This window comes from Miniopterus natalensis, chromosome 5 (genome assembly GCF_054644295.1).
Source record: "Miniopterus natalensis isolate mMinNat1 chromosome 5, mMinNat1.hap1, whole genome shotgun sequence".
In the NCBI taxonomy this organism is placed as follows: Eukaryota; Metazoa; Chordata; class Mammalia; order Chiroptera; family Miniopteridae; genus Miniopterus; species Miniopterus natalensis.
In genome coordinates this window covers 25,699,941-25,721,342 of record NC_142085.1, presented here as the reverse complement: position 1 = coordinate 25,721,342, position 21,402 = coordinate 25,699,941, and the positions used below count along the sequence as shown (strand labels likewise).

At 37.7% G+C, this 21,402-nt stretch overlaps 1 protein-coding gene across 5 annotated transcripts in view; it reads left to right on the top strand.

The window, feature by feature from the left end:
- DST (dystonin) overlaps positions 1 to 21,402 on the top strand; it is a 399,279-nt gene that overhangs the window by 287,103 nt on the left and 90,774 nt on the right. For all 5 annotated transcript variants that reach the window (XM_087817457.1, XM_087817456.1, XM_087817454.1 and 2 more), the window contains 10 exons: positions 5,421 to 5,544; positions 8,523 to 8,731; positions 9,359 to 9,676; positions 10,147 to 10,313; positions 11,917 to 12,073; positions 12,971 to 13,097; positions 15,204 to 15,266; positions 15,842 to 16,083; positions 17,333 to 17,462; positions 20,344 to 20,543. In XM_087817457.1, the coding sequence (XP_087673583.1) occupies positions 5,421 to 5,544; positions 8,523 to 8,731; positions 9,359 to 9,676; positions 10,147 to 10,313; positions 11,917 to 12,073; positions 12,971 to 13,097; positions 15,204 to 15,266; positions 15,842 to 16,083; positions 17,333 to 17,462; positions 20,344 to 20,543 (1,737 nt within the window). The remainder of the gene's footprint in view (positions 1 to 5,420; positions 5,545 to 8,522; positions 8,732 to 9,358; positions 9,677 to 10,146; positions 10,314 to 11,916; positions 12,074 to 12,970; positions 13,098 to 15,203; positions 15,267 to 15,841; positions 16,084 to 17,332; positions 17,463 to 20,343; positions 20,544 to 21,402) is intronic.

Genomic DNA, 21,402 nt, shown 5'->3' with positions numbered 1-21,402 from the left:
TCCAGTATAAAAGTAATTTTTGTGTAACTAGAGCAAAGAAAAGAAAAGGAAACCCAAAAGAATGTAGGGCTATTTTAATCAAGCAGAAACATGAATTAATGCTAAAACAGAGGAAAACTTACTCGATATGTGCTCTAGAGGAAGATTCCTCTAGTCCTAAGGCAGCTGAAGAAATGTAGAAAGAACAGCAGCGTCTCAGAGGAGAGTGAATTCTAATTAAGCCACTACATCATTTAAAAAATTAAATGATTAAAGTTGTTTCTGGCACCTGTAGATCTCTTCCTCACAGGTGATCTTAGCACATAGAGAGGGTAATTTTTGTGAGAACCAGGCAGTCTCTGTTTCTTTTAGTTCTATTAACAACATTGAAAAATTATTTTTCTTTAACTATAATATAAACACATAGGACTACTACAAAAAATCAGCCTTTTCTACATTTATCATGCTAACTTCTACTTATATTCTATTATATAATAAATGTAAGTTGAGGAAACCCAATTGGTTCATTTGAAACATTTCTGTGCAATAGCATGTTGTTATCAGCTTTATTATTCAAAGAACTCTTTGCTGTGTTGTCAACAATATGATGCCATTGGGCTATAATGACATTCCTCCAGTTCTGCTTCTAGTGAAATTACTGAACACTACAAAATTTTCCCCCACATGAGGCACCAAAAGACAGGATTCTGGGACCAGTCTGGAGGCCTGAGTTTGGGGCCAGGCATGGAGCTCGGTCATGTTGACTGACAATGTCCGCCTTACAACCTTTCGCTGATCTCTGGGATGGCCCTCAGTCAGGAAGCTTTTATGAGCTGGATAAGTGCCCAGGTTCATCCTCTTGTGGTCCAAGCTGGAGACCAAGGTCATGACCTTGCAGTTTTCCCTGTCACAGATCCTTCTTTCATGTTTTAATTTCATTGAAATCCATTTTTCCCTGTCACAGATCCTTCTTTCATGTTTTAATTTCATTGAAATCCATTAAAAACAATACATGAGCCCATTTGAATACTTTAATTTGTAGCTTTTTTTCCAAAGTAGTACTATAAACCACTACTATCGCTCAATTAAAACCTGATGTCATGTTAGGAGTTCAAAACTATTGACTTTCTTGAACGTAATTATGGAGAGAAAAGGCATGGGATGTTTTGAAGGGAAGAGATGAAGGAGAGATGCTGCTCTACTCATTCATTTCTAAGTTTGAAGGTGGTAGGCAGGGCCATCTTTGGTCCTGGATGATTTTATAAAACCATGACAACTTTCACATGTATTTGTTTATTTGGTAGACATTATGTGCTAAGCCCACTGTTAGGTTTTGTGAAAACCCTCTCTCTTCCTTCAGGGAACTCACATTCTAAAAAAATTAATTGTTTTTAGATTTCAGTTTGGTTATAGGTAAAGTTCCTTGGGAAATTTCTTATATTTCATATATAAAACTCTATGTAAATAAACTTTTGGGAGGATTTCCCAAACAGGTTCACTCTAATACAGATTCTTAAGCCTCTGGGAACAACTATAGGATCTGGTATTCAGATCACAGGTCTCACGTTGGTCACAGTTTGGTGAGCCTTGTGGTGTACACACAACTGCCTGTATCACAGTTTCTTGGATATGAAAATAAGTTGAGGACATTTTGCTATTGGCTTTAGGCATTTGTTTTTTTGTTGTTGTTACTGATGAAGGCTGAAGTAGGAGAGGATCTTTTAAAGTCTTATACCTGATATCTTCGTTTACTTACTTATTCATTCACTCATTTATTCCAGAAACTTCTTTTCTAAATATCCCTTTATTATTTCCTAATTTAAAAAATTTTTCAATTACAGTTGACATACAATATTATATTAGTTTCAGGTGAACAACATAGTGAGTAGACACTTATATAACTTATGATCACTCTAATAAGTCTAGTATCCGCCTGACACTGTACACAGTTATTATAATATTATTGACTGTATTCCCTATGCTGTACTTTACGTCTCCGTAACAATTCTGTAACTGCCAATTTGTACTTTTAAATTTCTTCCCCTTTTTCACCCATTCTCCCAACCTTCCCACCCCTCCCATCTGGCAGTCATCAGTTTGTTCTCTGTATCTATGAGTCTATTTCTGTTTTGTTTGTTCATTTACTTTGTTTTTTATATTTCCTATAAAAGTGAAATCATATGGCATTTGTCTTTTTCTGATTTATTTCACTTAGCGCAATACCCTTTAACTTCATCCATGTTGTCGCAAATGGCAAGATTTCTTTCTTTTTTATGGCTGAGTCATATTCCATTGTGTGTGTGTGTGTGTGTGTGTGTATACATGCACACACACATATATATATATACATACACCACATCTTTATTTGTTCATGTATTGATGGACACTTAGGTTGCTTTCATATCTTGGCTGTTGTAAATAATGTTGCAATAAACACAGGGGTGCATATATCTTTTAAAATTAGTGTTTTGGATTTCTTTGTATTCCAGAAACTTTTATCAGGGCCTACAACTATATGCCAAGCACTGGGCTAGGCAGTGATAATAGAAACCCGAATTAGGATAAATTCATAATTCTTGAGAAGATTAAAGTTTGCTAGAAGAGACAAATAAATCCAGTGATATTTACAGGGTATTTACGGGAGCTTCTTGGGGGAGTACTTACAACTAGGGTTGAGGAAAGTTAGGGAAGGCTTCCCAGCTGAATTTTAAAGAGTGAATAAAAGCCAAGCTCAGGATGATGGAGGAAAGGTTGCATGGGAAGTCTGCTATGTAGAGATGTACCTTTAATAGCATGCTCAAGTGTTTCCCTTTATTGTGAAGGCATTAGGAAGCTACTGAAAGATTTCAAAGAGGGGAACGATATACATAGTCAGCTATGCGTTTTCCACAGAACACATTGGGGGCTATATAAGGGAAGACACTGGAGGCAGGGAGGACAGTTAGAATGCTTTTTTCTAGTTAAGCGAGAGATTATCCTACAGTGATCCAGAAATACAGAGCAGAAGTCTGATTTAAAATATATATATAGTAAGCAGGTAAAATTGTTAGGTCTTGATGGTTGATTTGCATGTGGAAAAGAGTGTTGAGAGTCTAGGAGGGGCCTCATGTTTACTACTTGGGTAATGAGATGCAACCCCAGGAGCAAGTACAGGTGTAGGGAATGAGATGATGGGTTCAGATTTAGCTTTTTGAATTTGAGGTAACTGTTTACACCCAGATGGAAACATTTAGGAGGCTGTTGGAGACCTGGGCCCATGGCCAAGGATGAGTTCATCTACAGTCGGACATATGGGAATTTGAATTCGAAATCCAAATGTGAGACCAGAAGAGGAGCTTGAGTACCTCAAGTGAAATTAAAGCCACGCATGAGGCCCGTGTGGCCAGGCAGCCCGTTTGGCCAGAGGTGTTAGAAAGGCAGGGCCAGACTTCTGGAAGATGTATCTGTGGTTCCTGCTTCTACCTCTTTTCTCCTTGCTCTTGATATGTATCTGCTCACTCTATTCAGCAGATTAAAGGTTACATATTCCTTTTGAAGCAGTTGACAGTTAACCATTTCCACCTTCTTCCTTTAAGCTTTGGGGACAGAATTACTCTGGGCTCATTTCCATCCCCCTGATCATATTTGTTCTATCTCTTTTCTTCTCCTTATCACTTAAACATAAGTACTCTCCACGATTCTTTATGGCTTAAACATAAGTACTCTCCACGATTCTTTATGGCTTAAACATAAGTACTCTCCACGATTCTTTATGGCTTAAACATAAGTACTCTCCATGATTCTTTATGCCTCCCTCTCTGGTGTTTCTGTGCTTTCTCCTTTCACAGTCTCACCACGGGTCTTGGCTTCCATTGCTTTAGGTCTAGTTCTAGCCTGTGCTCAGTTTCCTCCATTTCCAGTTTTGCCGTTTCGTTCTACGTGAGTGTCTTGAAAGCACTTCGAAGCTATGAATTTACAAACAGACTCTCTACTCCTTCTAAACTTGCTCCCACTTTTGCTTATGAACTCCATTCATTACCAAGGCTGGAAAACTTTGGATATTTCTCTCCTCGAGTCTCACCTCCTGTCCTCGGTACTTGCCCTCTCAAACAGTGATGTCCGATGAACATTCTGTGATGATGGAAGTCTTCCTTAATCTGCTCTGTTCAACATGGTAACCACCAGTCACACCCGGCTACTTAGTGCTTCAAATGTGGCTAGTATGACTGAGAAATTGAATTCTAAATTTCACTTGATTTTAATCCATTTAGATTTAAAAGCTGCATGTAGTAAGTAGCTACCCTATTGGACAGCACAGCTATAGATGATGGATCATCAAGTTCTGTGAACTCTTCCCGGCTCTGTAACCAATTCTACTTCCCCAGCTCAGACAGGCACTCTCCGCTCTCTACTTCATTACTGCTGATGTCGCCAGTGACTGGTGTCCCTGCTTCGTTTCTGCCCAGTTGAATTTATCCTCACAGTGTCACAAACTTAAGCCTTCCGTAAGACAGCTCTGAGCATGTCAGCCTCTTACTCAGAAGCCCTGCATCACTCCCCACTGCTGCAGGATAAAATGTAAACTCCTCGGCCTGACATTGGAGGCCTTTCGGTCCCGTTGGTATTTATTCAACTGTAGACATTCTCAGATTGGATGGGACCCTCATTTTTCCCTCTGATGCTACTATTCCCATCTTTGTTCCTTCTGTTCATTCTACAGGGAACTGTCTCCCTCTCCACCTATGTGTGCCCAAATCCACACTTTCTTCAGGACCCAGTGCGCCCCTCATAGAGGTGATACCATTTTCCTCTCCAGTTACTCCTCTCAACTTCTAGTAGTACTTTTTTTTTTGACTCACCTTTGGCACTTATCACTTCCTGCCTCAGACTAGAAGGTCCCTGTGGGAAAGCTTCATGTCTGTTTGATTTTTGTATTTTTTGCAAAATGTAGCAAGATTTTTGGGAATATGTTAGGTGTTAAGTAACTTTTATCGGATTAACAGAAAGAAATATGACTCAGCAGTGACTCAGGATCTGTTTGAAATAGAAGTCCTTAATTATATTTTTAAGTGGAATAAAATTGGTCCCAAAGGTTTTGTGTTGTTTGTTTTTATTTGTTTTTTTATTTCTGGTGGGGGTACTGTACCAAAGCTGAGAGGTGGGGGTTCAGGAGGAACTCAGGCTAAGGGTAGAGGGTCACAGGATCAGGAATCAGGCCAGTTATCATAAACATATGCTCAAGGGTTTAGTTTCAGATGGAATTTGTATTATCCCAACTGACTGATAGTTTTGCTAAGGCCGCTTTGAAACTGGCTTTATTTGAAGAATTCTGGAGTAAGTTTATAATGATGAAAAATTTACTCTGTCCAATGTAACTTTATCTTACTGTAAGTCATTTTTTTCCATATTGGAAGTCTCTTGTTTAGTCCTACTGAGTGTAATCAAAGCATCCAATCCTCCAGGCTCTGCAAGGACAGATATCAAGTCAGCAGGTTGCTGTAGAGAAACTGAAGAAAACAGCTGAAGTGCTTTTAGATGCCAGGGGATCTTTACTTCCAGCCAAGAATGATATCCAGAAAACACTGGGTAAGTGCTCATTCCCTTGTTTCCTCTCAGGTAAATTCTCAGTGAAGGGATCCTAACAGATACGGGGAAAAGCTTCAGTAGCATATATTGTTATTTACACCCTTTCCCAGTGAAATGGTGTTTCTCCTTCTGGGTGAAGGCTTGCCTTCTTTAGTGGGAAGATTACAATCTGGAAGTGGGAGCTGTGTAGTTTGAAAAGAGTGTATTTCAATTTCAATTTGTGTAACAGAAACTCTTTATAGTCACCGGAGAAAGCAGAACTTCCCAAGATGCTCTTGGTTGATGGGACTGAGTAGAGCTAGACTCTCAGCTTGTGGCCAAAACAGACCCTTGGTGGGATCTGTCTCTATCAAAGGCAGGAGCATGGATTTAAGAGGTTGAGAGACGAGCAGATGATCAGGCATATGTTTCACCCCAGTGAGAGCAGGAAATAAAACCTGAATGAGAATTTTAGACCAAGAGAAGGATGTAACTTTGCTCTTCTAAAACCACTCAATAGAGAGGAAACCCATGCTTGCTTTCTTATAGACGTCCAAACTCTTTTGATCTCGCACCCCATATCCTCATATATGCACATATATTGATAAATTACATACACATATTACTATCTTATTCTATTATGTGTACTGTAATTGTAAAACACAAAAATATAAAACTTTAAAGTATAAGGCAAAAATACGAATGCGAGTTACAATATTTTTTCCTGTATCCCAGTGCACTGTGTTGAAACCCCACATTGGCAGCCACTGTGTAAGGACTTGGGCATAGGGATTTAGAGGAGAAAGAAAGACTACATCGTACGTATTTCTGTTATTTGAAGAGGGGTTTTGACATTTTTCCCCATTGTTAATCATGCATAGTTTCGCTTTTGTTTCCAGTCCATATGTTAGGGTTTTTTTTTTTTCCAGACTTTAAAACTTCTCTCTGGCATAATTTTCTAGGAATATGTCTAAGTACATGGTGGGGCAAAAGCAGGTTTATAGTTGTTCATATGGAAAATAAGACAATAATTAATAAGTAATATAAGAATAAACTGTTTTGTGTTCTCACAACTGTACACCTACTTTTGCCCCACTCTGTATATTTAAGATTTAGAGGAGTTTCTTTAAGATCTATCTGACTTCTAAGAAAATCAACCACTTAAAAAAAAAAAAATAGCATTTATAGTATATTTTGTTCTGTACCTTTTTCTTTTTTTTTTTTTTTTAAATATCTTCATTGATTTCAGAGAGAGGAAAGGAGGGGGAGAGAGAGAGTTAGAAACATCAATGATGAGAGAGTCATTGATCGGCTGCAGCCCGCAACCCGGGCATGTGCCCTGACCGGGAATCGAACCCCGATCGCCTGGATCCCAGGTCAACGCTCAACCGCTGAGCCACGCCCGGCCGGGCTGTACCTTTTTCTAAAATAAGTTTTAATTACTGAAATCAAGAATTTACTTCAGTGACAGTATTTTGTCACTAAGAAGTCGAGAAATACCAGTCACACTGAAATTGTGTTAATTTCATTAGAATACCTGTTTGCTTTGGAGATCACCTGCCATGGTTGAACAGATAGTTGATGTTACCCTGCTGATGCACAGAGCTGCCCATTGGAGAGGCAGCTCATCTGCCAGTCACGACCTGCTATCCAGAGGATTTGCTCTTGTCACTTTCAAATGAGGGCTCATACTTGAACCCCTTGCTTGTTTTCTCTGCTGGTAGCACCTTGGTGCTCATTAAATTCTGCCCCCACCCCCGTCAGTATTCTCAGGGGCTTTGTTGTGTTTCAATGACAGGAGCCTGATTGTCTCTTTAAATCATCTTAATGTCTCACTTCAGTGAAAATTTGTCAAACTGTTTTCTCATGATATAACATTAGAAAGAAATATTGTTTGTTTATATGGGTTGTGTTCCTGGGACCAAACACAAGCATGTAAGATATTTCATTTTTATAGAGATGTTTCAGGTCCAAATTTTCTTCTACTGAAGCGTTCTTCAGTGTATCGGACTAAAACATTCAGAAACAATTAAAATACTTTTCAAATTTTTGGAAAATAAGTGATAAATTAACAATTAAAAACATTGTTTAAGAGCGACAGTGAGTGTAAGAGAGATAGAGAGAAGTACATTAAAAAGCATTGTCCTGGGAACCTCTCACTGGTCTGTAGCATAAAATGTAGAGCTTTACATGCAAGTAAAAAGTAGGCCAGAAAGGGTTTTTTTGTTTGTTTTAGCATCTCAGGTCTTTAGACTTGAAAGTAAAGTTAATCTCATTTGAGATAGGTTACCCTGTTAACCTTGTTTATTTTTCCCTTTTGTCTGGTATTAAACTTTTCAAATAAATTCTGTTTGTATATATTTAGAAGTATAATCTCAACTTTCTCTATTTTAAATGGATTTTTATTGTTGTATGCTTTCTCAATATATTTGCATTTAATTTCTGTGCATTTGAGTACTTTGCTTAGAATAATGACAGAAGCTTAATTTAATACATGAGAGACAGAGAGAGACAGAGAGAGGGAATTTTTATACATAAAGGTTAATTCCTGACAAGTCTTTATGACTGTATATTGTTCCTTGAGAATAGCTGTGTATAAGTATTACCTCTCCCCCCCCATAGAGTTATCAATAAGTATGGCTAATTTGAAATGTTACATTGAGAACATGTATTTACTCCAAAGATTCCCTGTTTGGACTGCTTTCATCTCTCTGGGGCAACTCAAATGTTTATGCATCCAAAAGTCTTTTTTCAAATGCAGATAATATACATATTAATTATTTTAAAATATTTGTTTTTCATTTTCCACTGTGATCTTTTCTTTATTTTTTAAAGTTTTAGATGGTGCTCTAATTATGCATTATGAATTTATCATTTAAACTTTCTCTCCGTTTCTAATTTTGATGTGGAAACTTTGTGATCTCACCTTAGTGTATTTTTGAAAAGGAATATGGCAGAGATAACTTTGTGGATAACACTTCCTGATCTTTTGGGACTAGATGACATTGTTGGGAGATACGATGATCTGTCCAAGTCCGTTAATGAACGAAATGAAAAGCTCCAGATAACTCTGACCCGCTCCCTGAGTGTGCAGGATGGCCTGGATGAGATGCTGGACTGGATGGCAGGTGTGGAGAGTTCTCTGAAGGAACAAGGTCAAGTGCCCTTGAACTCTGCTGCTCTTCAGGATGTCATCACTAAAAATATCGTAAGTGGCATGGGAAAGAGAAAAAAATAATACCACTTTTAGATTTAAAAAGAAGCCCAGTTAAATTAAGTTCTGAGGATACGTAAATTTAAGGATATGGGAAAACAGACATTTTTATGGGTATAACTATGGAAAGGAGTGCTTGCACAAGAACAAATGTGTAAAACGGTTTTTCTGTGAAGGAGTATAGAACGAGTTCCATATTCTTTTTCATGAATAGTATTCATTATAGAGGGCTTCCACGGACATTGAGTCCTGTCTGGTTTATCATTGCTTTAGCCAGCTGCCCGGGAGGTTAATCAGATCAATCTTGTTGTTGTCTAGCCTTTTAAAAATTAGGACCGTGGATAATCCCCAGGCTCCATTAGATCCCAGGGGTTGCTGAGTGGCAGCCACCTCCTGCCTCGCTCAGGCAACTAGCCAGCTGTTCTCTGCGCTCCCTGGAAGAGATTTGGGATGGGATTCCGCAAGGGACAGATCAAACTTGTCAGTCAGTTCCATCCGTTGACCTTCCTTAGTCACAGTTTGCTCAAGCTAATGTAGTTATGAACAGTAATTTTTTTGAAACTCTGGGACATTATTTGTAAACATCCTTATAAAACATATGCCATATTGGATTCATTTCAGATGTTGGAACAGGACATCGCGAGTCGCCAGAGCAGCATAAATGCCATGAACGAAAAAGTGAAGAAATTCATGGAAACAGCAGACCCGTCCACCGCATCCTCGCTGCAAGCCACAATGAAGGACCTGTCTGTTCGCTTTTCAGAAGCCAGTCATAAGCACAAAGAGAAACTTGCCCAAATGGAGGAGCTGAAAACCAAAGTAGAGCTGTTTGAGAGCCTCTCCGAAAAGATTCAGATGTTTTTAGAGACAAAAACTCAGGCTCTCACAGAGGCAGATGTGCCAGGAAAAGATGTCACTGAACTGTCTCAGTATATGCAGGTATGTCTTCCTGATATTCAGAAGGCTAACCAAGCATATTAACAGTAAAACAAGCTCATACATTTATTGGCAGAATTATAATTCGCCGTCATCATTTCGGTTGCTGATGGATTAGTAAAGATCTCTGCTTTCCTTCTTTAAAAATCACAGACCTCTTGAAGCTTTTGCTCACTGATTAGAAATGAACACCACATCTCACACACACACTTTCCACATATCATGGACGATATATGCTTCTTATGTGCCAGCACTCACAAATGGGACAGATAGAAAGGGTGCATTTTTAAATTAAATGAAGTTGACCGCATTCTTCAAACAGCCTGCTTGCATGTTTATTTATATTTAGAGTACTGACCATAGGGCAAGATTATTCCTATGTGAGATTCTGGCCCCATACATACCTCTTGATGGAATGCCAGTATGAAGATATTGCAACATCTTACATTGATTGATATCTAAATGCTTTGTAGGAATCAACTTCTGAATTCTTAGAACACAAGAAAGATCTTGAAGTTTTGCAGAGTCTCTTGAAGGAGATATCCATCCATGGCTTACCAGGTGATAAGGCCTTGGTGTTGGAAAAAACAAATAATTTGTCAAAGAAATTCAAAGAAATGGAGGATACCATCAAAGAAAAGTAAGCACCACTTAAGAAATTGGATTATATTCTGGGTGATACTAATGAGAATGAGTTATTTTTATTTACATATATGGAAACCTGAAATAATTTTGAGACCTTGAGAATGAGCATCAACTTTATAAGTGCTTTTATTTTGATATTTTTTGCTATTAAAATCAAGTATAGTTTTGTTAAAATATTTAGGAGGGAAATTCAAGATTTCTTGCATAAAAGCAGGAAGCATTATGTAAGGAAAATGGTGGTGATAGTGTATTAATGAAAATAACCTAAACTCACTATAGTGTCTGTGAAGCCTTTGGCAAATGCCACATTTTTATTTGCAAAGGTAGAAATAACCTTGAAAGGTAGCTCATGGTTCATTGCTTTCTGGGCTCAATTCAGAAGCTGGCTTTTTTTTTTTTTTTTTTTTTTTAGTAAAATAGCTTATTTTTCCCAGAGTTGTAGATAAGACATGATTCTATAAACAAACAAGATAAGAAACAAGAGAATGAACCTAAGCTGAGCTAAAGAGCTGTCCAGGGATATGCCTTGTGACTGAACTTTTATATTTCTGATCTCATGTTAGCTTAAAATACATAGTACATCTGGTTTTGCTAAAGTTTATATAAAAGACACCCCCAAAATAGAAGACAGTTATTTCTCTTTCAACTATTTGTTATTTCTTCATAAGTCTCTACCTAAAACTTTTGAGTGCTGTCGGTACACTCACAGAGCTATATTTTCCATCTTGTCATATAATATTTAATTCATATATTGCACAGAAGAAATAGTCTTGATTTTCTTAGGTAAATTCTAAGTTGTTTCTTTCAAATGGATTCAATTTTAAAACCATGTAGTCATCAGTAATTAGTCCAGCTGCAGTGGACTTTTATGTGCCAATATTCCACACACTTGCACATGTGCACATGTTTTCCACATGTCGTCCACGTTCCAAATGTAACCGTTTTCACAGCTGTTCATGTGCTAGGCATGCACCCTCCCTCCGTGGTGCTGAGGCACAGAAAGATCCGTATAGTTATCTGTGGAGTGTCCTGAGTATCTATAGGGGAGGCACCCATTAAAACTTTTCAGTCACTAGGTCTCACCTCTTTTGGTGACTGAAATCTGTGCTTTAAAGCACCTGCTTTTATCCATCCACTAAAGTGACTGTAGTAATAGCGTAGAAACCACTAGGTGGCATTACGTTTTCCCCGTGTCTGTGATGTGTAAATGTTTCCCTTCTGGTTCTGAGCCTGCTGGCAGTAAGCACCATATAAAGTGGACAGATCAAAGCTCATTGAATCTAAATAATGTTAAAACTGTTTATATAGCCCTAGAGCTTATGTAGCATTATAGAGTGCCATTACATATGGGTTACAGATTTCTTTACTTCTCCTAACTTTATCTGTGGACCTTGCCTGTGAGAAATAGATGAATTGTCATTTAACTGATTTCACTTACCACCTATCAACCTTTCCTCCTGTATCAAATGGTTAGAGTGTACGTGGGGGAAGATTTTTTTCTTGATATTACACCTGATGTGAAAATAATTATTAGTAATTAGCCCTTTGGAGCATCTGCTTTCTGTGGCTTAAATTCTTCAATGATCTCTGTTATCTAGAAAAGAAGCTGTATCTTCATGTCAAGGACAGATGGATGCTTTCCAAGTTCTTGTTAAATCATTAAAGTCATGGATCAAAGAAACAACAGAAAGAGTTCCCATTGTGCAGCCTTCCTTTGGTGCAGAAGATTTAGGAAAGTCTTTGGGAGAAACTAAGGTGAATCATTGTATCAAATATTAATTTCTCATTTGCCTGTGCCAATAATTAGAGGTTAAGATTAATAGCGGTTTTCTTTTATTTAGTGTCACATAAGTTAGACCTTCATGTATGTTCAGTATATTTTGGTGATATTTGGAAATTATGACATAGGGTTAACAACTTCTTTTGAGGAATTAATTTGCTTTTTTAAAGAGATGTATTAGTGAGTTGCTGACTTTTATAGTATCTAAGTTTCCTTCCCCGCCAAGTCTCTGCTTTTTTTTTTACGCCATTTCTCATCATGTTAAATAAAAGACCATCTGTTTAACTCAACATTGTACTGTAGCTTAGATATGTCACTATAACCAGTATTTGAAGGTAGAAGTTATTTGAATCTCTAGTATGAAGTGTCCAAGTCTTTCTGTCATCTGACTTGTCCAAACCTACGATCGGTTATGCCAATTTTTATGTTCCAAATTTGTAGAGGTACGTGTTTAAAAAAAAAAATCATTGAAAATTTGATGATTAAAACTCACCATTAAATGGAATTCTGAATTCCCATTTTTTAATTGTTTCCAGTACATTTCTCCTTGTAACTTTACTGTTACCTAGTGTAGTTTTCCATACTTACAGTTGACAGTTTAGAACCTATGGCAGCGAGGAATAGCTGACTTCCACAGTGGCTAGGAGCAGAATGCAGGCTGGACCCGACTCCACTTCTCACTGCTAACAGTGTTAACAGTCACCTGGGCTGTTGGAGCAAATAGGGATGGTGCCTTTTTCTTCCATCCGCTCCCCCACGAATTGGGACCCACAATCATTATTGTTTTAAAACGTGTTTAAGAAATCGGATTATAATGTGTAACTTCGAAAACATCGCAAAGACTGAAAAATAATGTGTTTTTATACCTCAAGAAATTACAAGAAGAGTGGAGTTTAAAAGCACCAGAGATTCAGAAAGTAAATGACAGTGGGATTTCACTATGTAATCTAATAAGTGCCGTGACTACCCCTGCGAAGGCAATAGCAGCAGTTAAATCAGGTAGGTGCTTTATTTCCATTCGTGGCAAAAACCGTGAGAATTGGGCTCACTAATGTTCATTTTATTTGTGTGTGTTCCTTTTTAAATTAATTTATAAAATAATCTCAGAAATATAAAGGGAACATAGCAGGCAAAATGGCATCTATAAACATGCTAAATAAAAGCTGCCATGGAAAAGTATCTGTGCTCATCAAATTTCAGATCCCTCTTAGGTTTTATTTTATTAAAGATTACAACTAAAATGTAGCCAAATTAACTTGTAAGAATGAGGAACATTATATTGGTGAAGGGGAAAGATCAGATTTCACTTTGTGGGGTTTTTTTTACTCTTAATTAATGGAGATGTTAAAATTCTCTTTGAAATATTTGATAAAGAAATGAGTCTGGTCTCCTGGGAAAGAAGAAGTGAGGGAAGGAAACTGGTTCTTTTCTGTAGAGTGGACCTCTCATTTTATTTCCGTCTGCCTTTATTCCTTACACAGTTCCTCAAAGAAAATAATTATATAATATTTTAACCAGTATCTCTAAATCACAATCTTTATCATGGTTGAATCACTCTCCCCAACAGAAAGGGAGACTCGTGTATAAAGAATGATTCTAAAATTAATTTAAGTTGTGGGAACAGTTTTAAGTTCAAAACATACTTATATTGTTGTCAATATCAGGTTTTGTTTTTAAACCCAAGAATAGGCAGAAGGCAGATCTCATATCTTTATTCTGAGAGTTTCTGTGGTTTATCTGTTCAGCCCAGCCCCCCAGCTGTCCCCATTGTGGGAGATGTTCCAGCTGGGCCTCTCAACCAACCTTTTATTCCACTCTATTAATCCCATTTCAGGGGATACTCATATTATATATGGTGTGATGCTCTCTCCTTTCTCTCCCAATCAGATTTCCTGAAATGTCATTTATTTTTAAGAAAAGGAATTCTATTGTGTTTTATTTTAGTTCTTCATGTCCACTTTATATTTGCAATAGTAAAATATATTTTTTCCCCATTCTTGATGACTACTAAGCATAGTAGGAATTAATCTTGAGCATCTATGGGATATTTTCGCTTCCATCTGAAATGCCATTTGTGTGTGATTTTTTTTTTTTTTTTTTAAAGAGACAAAACTTAGATTAAGGTTCAGATATTTAAATGTTTTTGTTTATTTAGACTCGTTCTCATGTGCTTAGTTTTGGGAAATGTCTGTGTTTTGGATAGGTAGGCAATACATACTTGAATAAGAAATTCTAATTATTTGTTTAATATTTTGATGATAAAAAAAGTACCAATGCTACATGTTTATATAATTAAAGAGAAATAATAATTACTACTCACCAAACAGTTTCTATTTTGTAGGCAACAGGTTTACTGTGTTTAATTCTTATAGTAGTCTCACAAGACAGGTATTATCATCTCCATCAGTTTGGCCAAGGGGTGATTAATTTGTCCATTCACACAGCTAGTAATTAGTGGGGCTGGGATTTAAATTTAGGTGAGTCATATGCCAAAGCCCAGGCACTCACATAGCCACTGTGCTCTCCTCTTTTTGTGTTGATATGATGTGAGTTTAGTAATAGGGCTGTGTTTTTACTTCTAACTTTTCTATCATGTTATTTTACATCACTGTGCCTCTGTTCAACTCATGCTAACACTATGTACCTGCAGCAGACAATTTTTAATTCCTTAAGTAAGGCAGAAGCTCTTTTTGTCTGTCAATCATGTATGCTCTGTGCAGCACACATATTGAGCAACTTCTGAGCTTTGGAGACTTCATCACTAAAGTAACTTTACCAACAAAGAAACTTCATCACAGAATTGTATTATAAATGTATAATTAATGAGCAATGTATATAATCTTAATTTAATGAAACTGTAATGTTTAAAGTGATCCTGTTACTACTTTAAAAATAAATTTTGTATAGGAGAGAGGGCATGGCTTGATCTTTGGGATTTTGTACCTTCATTTAATTTTGAAATTGAATCAATATGTTACATTTTCAAATAGTAATAACATGCTTAGATGATTACTGCTGACAGGGGTTTGATTTAATGTCATCTACTATTAATGTATATAAATACAATGGAAATTTATGATGACTTCAGTATTAATATTTTTGCAGGTGGAGTAATATTAAATGGTGAAGGGCCAGCCACAGATACTCAGGAAATTTTGGCAAATAAAGGTGAATAGTAACTTTAAGTGCTTATTGATTGAAATAAATTGGTATTCTTTTTTGAGAGGAGATCGTTTTAAAGGTGAATAGTAGTTATATTGACATTTCAAACTTGAATTGAAATGATATTTATCTAATAGTCACATTCTCCATAAATATCATATTTATAGGACATCCAATGAAATTTTGTTCATCTGAAATTAGTGAAATCAGGAGTTCAATTTGGCATTTGGTTATGTTTCCTTCTTCTTGATTAATCTGTGATATTTTGTCACTTGACATATTATTTCAGCTACTTCCCTGAGTTTGATGCCTGAAGAATTAGGAAGTAATATTTCATGATTTTTGTTTTTTATTCTATTTAAAATACCTATTTCATTTCAGATGTAATGTCTCTAAATTATTTTTGTCATTAAACAGCATTATAAGATGATCTCACCCTTTACTTCCAAAAATTCTATGACTTGATCATAGTGGGCTTAATATTGACAAAGTAGAAGGGAATGTCAGCCAACTTTTCTTTCTAGAGCTCTGCTCTAACCATCCTGAAAATATGTTCATGTAAAAATTTTTATTCTTCTTAGGATTAACAGCTATTAAAAAAGATATGACTGATATAAGCCATGGTTATGAAGATCTTGGCCTCTTACTTAAGGACAAAATAACTGAACTGAGTACTAAACTCACCAAATTGCAAAAAGCTCAGGAAGAATCAAGTGCAATGATGCAGTGGCTACAGAAGATGAACAAAACTGCGGCAACGTGGCAGCAGGCACCTACCCCTACGGACACGGAAGCTGTGAAGACCCAAGTTGAGCAGAATAAGGTAGATTCCAGGGGTACACTTACTGAAGACATGGAAGAGAACAGACTCGCCTTCAGAACTGAGCCCCGATGCTCAGGGGGCCTGTTCTGATTTCTTGCTCCATAAGCTTCAGCAAATAATTTGCCAGTTTTTTTAATGTGCCTTTCTGTAGAGACTGATCATAACAATCACCTGTTTCTGCACACAGACATTATAAAACTGAGTGAACTGTTGGGATAAGCAGCTTTGCCACTTTTAAGTCAGTTTAAGTCTGGGATTTTAACCCATCATCTATTGGAAAAGATTTATTTAAGAGCTAAGTGTATTAGGGATCTATTCTGTCTAGTATGAAATAGGGGAGCTCATGCTTCCCCTTCTTTCATAGACAGTGTTTCTTTCTACAACTGTCAGTGTTGGGAAAATGGTTTTACATTGTGGCAGTGATGGCAGAAATGTCCACAAATTGCTAACCTATATTTGAACTCTGTATCGTGTTGTCCAGAAAAGTGCTTATTCACTACCACAGTCTCAAATCTGGCGGTCTTGTCAACACTGGTTCCCCTCCCCTCCCCTCCCCTCCCCTCCCCTCCCCTCCCCTCCCCTCCCCTCCCCTCCCCTCCCCTCCCCTCCCCTCCCCTCCCCTCCCCTCCCCTCCCCTCCCCTCCCCTCCCCTCCCCTCCCCTCCCCTCCCCTCCCCTCTTTCCCTTCCTCCCTTCCTTCCGATTTTAAATTATCTGACAAGGATTGTATTTTATTATTATTATTTTTTAATTGAATTTATTGGGGTGACATTGGTGTGGGAAAACCATACAGGTTTCAACAAAACCTCACCTGCACACCGCTTCATGTGCCCATTGCCCCCCAGCAAAGTCTCTTTCTGTCACTATTTTCCCACCTTTGCCCACCTCCACCTGTGATTATCTTGTTAATTTCAGTCTTTCTGATGTCATCTCCCCCCCCCCCCCCCAAAAAAGGATTTGTTTGAGAATAATATGAAATTCTCCCTAGGTAATGGGGATAGGTCATTATCTCTATAGCTATAGCATTACTCTTTGGAATTCTTTTATCAGGTAATTGAAGACTAGTGCGAACCAGAAGGGAAGTAACTAACTGTTGAATCCAGGCCCTCACCCACTTCAGCATTTCACAGTGGCATTTTTCCTCTTTTGGTCATGCGAGAGAAAGACGTTCTCTATCATAAGTGTGTTTTTTTTGTCTTTTGATGTTGACAGACTTTAATGCAGTTACTTTATTTTTCCCTCCTTATTAGTCATTTGAGGCAGAACTGAAGCAAAATGTAAACAAAGTGCAGGAATTGAAAGACAAATTGACAGAGCTGCTGGAGGAGAACCCGAATACTCCTGAGGCCCCCAAATGGAAACAGATGTTGACGGAGATAGGTATGTGATGTTACTTATACCAGACTCCATGAACAGAAGCTCACTTTTTCTTTTTAAGTACTAATCTTGATCAGAAAACATTTATGCAATGGTCTCACTTATTTTGGGATTTGCTTTACTGTTTCACTGTGTATTTTTGTATATTTAAAAGTGTCATTTCAAATTAAATTGTGCTAACTTGGCATAGTTTATCTTGTGGGTATTTTTTGGATTTTTGCTGCACACAATAACTAAATTTCTTATTCTGTTATTTTTTAAATTTATTTTTATAAAGAAGGTACATACTAGTTAATCACATGCTGTGCATTGAGTAACATGTTTTCATTATTGCTTATTTTTTACTAGATTTTTGGTGCTTCTAATTTTTTATGCTTTGTTATATTTTAACTTAAATATTCCTTTTAGTTTCTTTGTCTGGAAAAGGTAGGCTCCTTTCTCTCCCATGAGGTTCCTTTTGGTGCTTCTCCAGCTCTTCCTCCATGCTCTTCTTCTCTCCCCCAACCAGTATTAAAAAGTAGCTCCCCACAGAAGTCTCGTGGTTTTGCTTCTTTATCCAGAGTTATCCTCCCATATCAGTCCTGCCCCTGTATAAGCTGTTCCTCCTTGGTAAAGAATTTTCACAAGCCCTATTACCCTAACACCCCATTTCATTAATATAACAATGTGGAAAATGAGTGTCAGACAATGATACTAATTTTCCTGCTGCATAGAATTGCTTTCCAGAATTCAGCGGGATAGTGTGTATACAGCTCAGATGACTAATATCTGACACATAGTAAAGGCTATGTGTTTGCTATGATGATAGTAAGAATTATTTTACTCTCCATCATTCCATTATATTTGCCTGAAAATTGTCATTCCTTAGAGTCAGGTATGCTGTGATAAATTTAGAAATCTGTAAGTATGTTTTAGTTTGAAAAAGGTTATCCTAAGCGATCTTAATGTTCCATGGTGTATTTAATCCAACTGTAGAGAGTCCTGTTGCATTATAATGAATTTGTCTGTAATTCAGCGGCTCTCACCCTGGATATCAGAGTTACTTGGGAGAATAGTATTAAGACATTTTACAATAGGGGTGGGAATGAAGAATGTGTGTTTCAGAAAAGCTTCCCAATAAGATTTAGGTGTTTCTCCCTCTCAGTTTATTGTTTTGACTTTTATCAGATTGTATTTGACTACAACTTGTCCTATAGAATGATACCATTAGATAAGGTTTGGGGGTGGGGGGGTGTCTATTAAAATCAGGCCTTTAGTATATAGTATGCTAGCTGAAAAATATCCATCAGGTCAATTACTTATATCCCTCAGTGAATGTTTATTGAGTGTGTGTTATGTTCAAATGCTGACCAATAACTTGGCTTCAGGAGCAGGCCCTCTGGAGGGTGGGGAGGACAAGAAAGGCTTCCTAGCAAAGGGTAAAATCCAGAGGAGTTGTGAGGGAAGGGTAGAGCTGGGATACATGGGGAGGAGGCAGAACATGTCAGGTAGGGGTCTGTGTGAGCAGAAGCCTGTTTGGGTGATATTGGTAAGATCAGCAGGGCTAGATCAGAGGATTCATTCTGAAGTGCAAAACCTCTAAGATTAGTAGACCAGGGTTGGTTTGTGAAAGGTCCTGAATGTCAAGCAGAGGTTTTCAGATTTTATCATCTAGGTGGTGAGGAGTTAGTTATTCAAGGATTTTAGCACAGGAAGTGACATATTTAAAAGTGATTTTTTTTTTTTTTTTTAGAGAAATTATTTTAGAAGCAAATGGACTGCAGCTGAGGAACACTAATGGCAGGGAAATCAGAAGACTGGTAGTCCAGGTCGTTTCAGTAGCTCTCAAAGTGTGTTCCTGGGAGCAGCAGCAGCAGCACCTGGGAACTTGCTAGAAAATTTCAGGCCCCACTTCAGACCTCCTGAGTCAGAAACTCTGGGAGTGGGCCCAGCAACCTGTGTTAATCATTCCTCCAGGTGACTTTAATGTAGCTAAAGTTTGAGAGCCACTGGTCTGGGCAAACCATGATGAGGCCTAAAATGGAGTTAGGGCATTGGAAATGTAAAAGATGGGTTTAAAGTTTTAGGATTAAGGATATAGGAGAGTTAGGAGAATCATGAGCATTCTGAATTATTGCATCTCAGTGACATGGGGGAGAGAATAACCTTTGAAAGAAATCTAAAAGTCAGAAAAGCCCACCAATTTCTATAGGAATACAGTGAGTTTTTAAAAATTTTATTAAGTTTATTGGGGTGACGTTAGTTCATAAGATTATATAGGTTTCATATGCATAATTCTAAGATACATCATCTGTATATTGCATTGTGTGTTCACCATCCAGAGTCAAGTAATGAGTTGGGTGTGTGTTTTTTTAATGTTGAGTTTAAAGGGTTGGTGGGATTTCCTAGTGTAACTTTCAAGCAGCTGGTTACTAACATGCAACTTGAATGGAAGAGAATGGTTGCCTATAGATACAAAAATTTGGTTGTCATTTGCCTAGAACTGATCATTAGAGATTTAATATTAAAGAAAAAGATTAATGTTCATTGTTCTGGCAGGTCAGTTACAGTTGAATTAACAGAGTCTAGAGGACTTCTAGAAGGAATGAGGGAGCTCAGGATCCTCTTTGCTTTAGGGAATATTCCATACTCTTCATTATCTGCTAAAATCAGATTCAAATTTACGTTCCTTTTACTTCATTTGACACACAGCCATCAGGGCCATAAAATCTGTTATCAATAAATGCAGTTCATTCTCTTAGGGTAGACTTTAATGAACTCTGTAAGAAGTTATAAATACGGAATGATAGCCATTATATATCACTCTGAGTCACATCCTGTAGTCTTCCTGTAGAGTCATGTTAAGTGTATAAAAACCAAACACCAGCTTTCCATTTTCTTTTAGACTCTAAGTGGCAAGAACTCAATCAATTAACAGTTGATAGACAACAAAAACTGGAAGAATCCTCTAATAACCTGACTCAATTCCAGACCGTAGAGGCTCAGTTAAAACAGTGGCTTGTGGAAAAAGAACTGATGGTCAGTGTTCTCGGGCCCCTGTCCATTGACCCAAATATGCTAAACACACAAAGGCAGCAGGTGCAGGTGAGTATCGCTTGACTTAACAAGGCAAATGTTTTCATCACAGATATATTAGCTTTGGACAGTATGTGCTTTAGCCGCCTTCGAGCGTATTTGTAATGTTTCAGATGCCCCTAAGATACCGTCCTGAGGTTAATGAGAAACCCCAGAGAGCCAAAGCTGTGAGGCATCCCAGAGTAGCCTACTGAGCCCGGGAGTGGGTCAGGTCCCTTGATCATTTCAGTCGGATTATGGTTTGTGCAGACTCTCGTTACAGAGGGCCTTCTTTGAAGTATTAATGTGATCGTATAAGTAATAACCTTTTTATGAGAAGCTAGTATATGCTTTTTATTGTTTAGAAATTACTCCTTTGAGGTTTTGTTTATTTCGAGTATGGGAGTAGATAAAGAAACTTCTAAAACTCACGCAATACAGCCTTGATGGGGGGAGAAGCAGAAGAAGAGGGAGAGAAAGAATAAGGGAAGTGGAGAGGGAACCTTGAAACCCAGAGGGTTAGTTAGACTAGTCCGTTTATAAGCACATAAATCCACAAGGGGAGGAAAAAAAAATCCATAACAGTTAAGTCAGCCTGGCCGTACCAGCAGAAGCTCCGCTGTGGTTGCCATGAGATTTCTTTATGTGTGATTAGGGCACAATGAGAGATTTCTTTAGTGGTATTAGAGCAGTGAGGCTGATCCTGTCCGCTAAAGATACAAATCCATGTACATTTTTAATCTGAAGAGAATGGCAACAAAAGCTGCAAATAAACAGGGAGAAATAATTGCCCCCAATCTTGGTAGTCTCTCAGAGATAGATAAAATATTGTATGAAAGAAAAGGAAATGTTTGGATCGTTCGTTTTGTAATGAGAGCCAGTGCTGAGC